Source organism: Camelina sativa, chromosome 13, assembly GCF_000633955.1.
Source record: "Camelina sativa cultivar DH55 chromosome 13, Cs, whole genome shotgun sequence".
In the NCBI taxonomy this organism is placed as follows: Eukaryota; Viridiplantae; Streptophyta; class Magnoliopsida; order Brassicales; family Brassicaceae; genus Camelina; species Camelina sativa.
In genome coordinates, this window is record NC_025697.1 from 16,688,704 (window position 1) to 16,694,168 (window position 5,465).

Genomic DNA, 5,465 nt, shown 5'->3' on the forward strand with positions numbered 1-5,465 from the left:
GTCAGCTCCGCCTTCTTTAGGTCCGTCTTCACCGGCTCCCTTATCTCCATCGTCACAACCACATCCTCGTCCCTACATCACATTCCCGCGATAGTGGCAGAGGCACTCAGCAATCCGCGGTGGAGACAGGCTATGTGCGATGAATACAATGCACAATTATGTAATCACACCTGGGATAAGCTTCCGCCGGTGCCAGACAAAAACGTAATATCGTGTAAGTGGATTTTCACTATTAAATATCACGCTGACGGTTCTGTTGACAGATACAAGGCAAGGCTCGTTGCTCGTGGGTTTAACCACTAGTATGGTATGGATTACTCAGAGACTTTCAGTCCTGTAATTAAGTCAACCACTGTTCGAATGGTCCTTGAAGTCGCCGTGAAGAAAAATTGGCAGATTCATCAAGTCGACATCAACAATGCTTTCCTCCAAGGCACACTGAAGGAAGAGGTTTACATTACACAACCGTCGGGGTTTGTTGATAAAGATCGGCTACACTATGTTTGTCGACTCAATAAAGCGCTGTATGGTCTTAAACAGGCGACTCGCGCGTGGTACCAGGAACTCAAAACGTTTCTCTTACAAGCCGGTTTTCGCAACTCCCTTGCTGATACGTCCTTGTTTATCTATCACAAAGGCTCCGACTTCATATATGTTTTGGTGTATGTTGATGATATTATCATTGCCGGTGCTCCATCATTGGTACAAGCATTCAATCTCGCGCTTGCAAATCGTTTCTCTCTCAAGGACCTTGGTCCATTGAGCTACTTCTTGGGTATTGAAGCAACCAGATCATCAAAAGGCTTGCACTTAATGCAACGCAAATATATTACTGATCTTCTCATCAAAACTCGGATGCTTGATGCCAAGCCGGTCACCACGCCTATGGTTTCATCACCCAAGCTTACTCTTGAGTCAGGTACAACACTCACCGATGCTAAGGAATATCGAGCAGTGATAGGCAGTCTACAATATTTGTCTTTCACTAGACCTGACATTGCCTTTGCTATGAACAAGTTGTCTCAATTCATGCATCAACCGACTGACAAACATTGGCAAGCTGCAAAGCATATTTTGAGATATCTTGCTGGTACGAAGACTCATGGCATATTCCTCCGGGCTGATGTTCCACTTACGGTTGATGCGTTTTCTGATGTAGATTGGGGCTGTGATAAGACTACTTACACTTCTACCAATGCGTACATCATTTATTTTGGTGGGAGTCCTGTTTCCTGGTCGTCCAAGAAACAACGGAGCGTCTCTCGTTCTTCTACGGAGGCTGAATACAGAGCGGTGGCGAATGCGGCATCGGAGCTCCGATGGATCTGTTCATTGTTGACTGAGCTCGGCGTTCCGTTACCGGTAGCTCTTGTCCTCTACTGTGACAACATAGGCGCCACGTATCTCTGTGCTAATCCTGTTTTCCACTCTAAGATGAAACATGTTGCCCTTGATTACCACTTTGTGCGTGAGTTCATACAGTCTGGTGTGTTACGTGTTACCCACATCTCGAGCAAGGATCAACTCGCAGACTCTCTTACTAAACCGCCACCACGTCCGCAGTTTGAAGATCACATTTACAAGATTCTAGTTCGACCACTCCCTCCATCTTGAGGGGGGATATTAGGAGATGTATATAGTGAGGTTATAATTGTAATTAGTATTAAGCTAAACCCTACTACTTAGCTGTATATATACTATATAATCACCTAGCTAATAATATCATTCAGTATTTGCTCACACATAAAACCTGGTACAAGCATAACCATCTCCTACATTTTCATCGCACCACAACATGATAGAATCGGTCTTGTGGATAAAGAATGTCGGAACATACCCGTATCTAAAGAAACGGGGATCTAATATCGGGAGACCAGGGCAAGTCACACTAAAATACTTACTCCATGAGACAACCCCATCAGTCACCTTGTTTGTAACCCACACCTCAATCTCCCTTGTTTCGTCTCCAACACGTTGACGAAACAAAGAAAGCCTATCTCCTCTGAAACCTGAAAAGACTTCTGTATCACAAATCCAATCTCCATCAGCACTAATCCTATCCTCAAAGGGTAACGAACATATAGGCTTGAATCTCTCCTAGGAAAAATCGAAACTCTGGATGAAGGTTTCCAGATTCCTCTTATTAACAATCTTTTTAACAATCCAATACATATTACCATTCATAGACACATGTTGCTCGGGTGCATATAAATCCCATTCCAAATTAGCAGAAAAGGCTCTCCAGAGTTTAGACTTGAAGTCATATATCTCATATTCCAAAAATACCAAACTCCTACGACCAATTCTCAAAATCTTGTAGCTGTGATCATTGTCGTATCCAAAACCGTATATATCAATCATATAGTGAGAACTGGAGTCAACAAATTTAGGTAGAATTTATGGCCATGTCTAGGCAGCGGAGGCATAGACAAAATATGTTGAACCAAGTCGAGGAGGAGATACAAAACACAAACTGCTCCGAAATGCAGAGCGAGACGCTGCACTATGGAAAGGGAGGAACGATGTCTATCGCAGATGTTTTAAAACCAAGGATACTTGGTCTCTCATCTGGGATGCTAGACCAGAATTGACTCACTACAAAGCGGTTTGGTTTCCCTATTCCACTCCCAGATATGCTTTTATGTCTTGGCTTGTTATGAAAAACAGGCTTTCAACTGGAGACAGAATGCAAAAGTGGAGTCCAAATGTTAACCCGTCCTGCAACCTCTGCAACCATCCCATGGAAACAAGTGAACACCTGTTTTTTCAATGTCCTTTCTCACAAAAGGTGCGGGCGACGCTCACAAGGTGTCTACTCTTAAACAAGTATACTACAAATTGGAAATTGTGGCATTGCTGGGCGGAAATGAGCTTGACAAGAAGACAAGGTTTCTTATTTCTTATACTTATCATAACACCCTACATTCTATTTGGAGGGAGAGGAATGCTAGGCGCCATGGTGGCCACTCATCTACGGTGGAGAAGCTTGTTAAACTCGTAGACAAAAACGTTCGGAACCGGCTAAGCACAATCGGAAATGGAAGGGCTGATACCATTCAGGCATGGTTTGCCGCAAGATCATACTAAGATTATAGCATACTACTTTTAGAAACAGTTTCAAAACAAAAAGGTTTTGCTTTTGCTTTGTAAAAACGTTTATTTTTTCTTGAATCTAATTTAACATTATATTCAAAAAAAAAGTATACACACATACAAATAATTTTATAATAAAATTTCCAAAACTTTATCCACCATTGAGCTCACTTGGGGACCCAAATGCACAATCACTTGGGGACGCCTGAACCATCTGCAATCACTGGTAATACATGATCTCCATACTAAATCTTATGAAGAATTCTACAGGCCTACCTGCCCTGCTCCCTCGGATATTGTATGTTTTTTATTTCCAAAATTTATTCACTGTTTAATTTATTTGTCCTTCTTTTCTTTTTACCATTCTAATTTAACATTTCTACATTTTTAATAATTTAATAATTTAAATCTACTAATGTTTTTCTTCGCCTGAGGGTTATCTTTGGAATCAATTATGAGAAAACCATTTTTTGGAGTGGTCTTTGTTGATTTTACCACTTTTTGAATAGTTTCTAAATTTTACCATTTTCTAAGTTACAAAAAATTGATTTAACATGCATTTTATTTGTTATGTTTGGGCTTAGTCGGTTCTATTTGTTCTTAGGGTTTAGTATTTGGTATTAAGTACGTATTATATTAAATAAAAATTGAAGATACATATTTTTTTTTCTTTTCAAAAGTGGTAAAATCCACAAATTATTCAAAAAATGGTATATCCAGAAGATTTCTTCTGGCATTTTTAACAAGAATCCCTTATCTTTGGCCTCTTACTGTTAACATGTAAACAGACAATTCAGTTCCGTTACCATTTTGTTGTTAACTCTATCAGTTTGTTGGTTTTAAGGTGTTGCAGCTTTGGTCAATTTTTCATTGCTTTGCTCCACTAGCAAGACTTGATTGTATAGGGCTGGTAATATGTAATGTACGATTGTAGCAACAGTATATGTTTTAGACATTCTTCCGACGTTTGAACTTGGAAGGTAGGGTTTATATGTGGTGGTTATAGCTTTATTGTTAGCTGGGTCATTTGATTCTCAGGAATTTCTCTGATGTTAATTTTCTTCTACAATTATATTTTTGTTGAAATTTATTTATTAGCTTCAGCTTCGAGAAACCAAAGATTCAAAAAGAGGAAATTGAAAGTGATTTAAGTTTGGTACTAATGTGTCAATGAAATTTAAACTTCTTACGGGTACAGTGTAGAAAATATGACATGAAGTTATGTGGCTTCTTCAATCTACACAGATTGAATGATAAAGGTCATAAAACATTAAATGATAACGGTCAGAAAACAAGCTATCTCAAGACCTTAAACCTACAAGGAGAACTGTATGGCCAGAGCCTATAAGCTTCTCATATTTAAGATATACATAGAGGAATCATATAATGTCATGCAATGTAGCAAACAAACAATTCCTGCCAATTACAATTACTTTATACTAGATAAGCGCGAGTTGTTGCTAATTTTTTTTTTTGTTAGTATGTTTAATTTTCTGTGTTATTATGTAGCTAACAATGTGAGATCATCTTATGTAGTTACAACTTGGATGGTAAGATTTATCTTTAACTTGAAATATTCTTCATACGTTTTCATGTATAAATTTGATTATCTATATACATAAGAGAGTAACATGATTACTTTCATATGTTCATAGTGAGCTATAAAATTATCTCCTCCTACATAAGATAAAATCCAAAATCTTTCACATTAATAATTGGAGATAAAAATTTTAATAAAATCGAGTCGTAAGTTACCGAATCTAAAAGGTCCAACTCCAAGCCATGCATTTTTTTTGTCTAGAAAGACTCGATAATGGTGCTAGTATCCTATTAATGCCGTTCTAATTGTCTGAGAGTTCTATCATTTGCACATTTCACTAGAGCTGTCAATTGGGGGGTCGACCATGGCCCATGGTCGAGACCAATCCAAACCATTACAGGTGGACTGTGGACACGCTTAAGAAACAAATGGTCCAATTGGGCCAAAGATCAAATTTTACCCGCGGACAAATGGGCAAGACCGTATAGATAATGGGCATGCCTAACTTTCTAGGTTTTCAAAATTTGGGGAAAATTTGGATCTACCTCAGTATGGTTGTTAGAGTAAGCTTTGAGTAAAGAGGTGGTAAAAATCAATCACCACCGTAGAGATTGTTGTTTCTTTGATTGATATATATAGCTTCACAAAGTAGAACAAATTAGTTAAGAGTCGGACTGATAGAAAATTAAATGCAATTAATTAAGGGTAGACTTTTGATCTTCCTTTATATATATGATTAAAATTTCATATATATAATTCAAGTAACAAAAATTAACAAAAAGTAAAAATTGCATATTAAAAATTAAATTCATAATTTATAAAAGAAACTCAA

At 38.0% G+C, this 5,465-nt stretch overlaps 1 protein-coding gene across 1 annotated transcript; it reads left to right on the forward strand.

The window, feature by feature from the left end:
- LOC109128365 (uncharacterized mitochondrial protein AtMg00810-like) lies at positions 310-1,614 on the forward strand. The gene has a single exon (XM_019234576.1). The coding sequence runs from the start codon at positions 310-312 to the stop codon at positions 1,612-1,614; it is 1,305 nt and encodes a 434-aa protein (XP_019090121.1).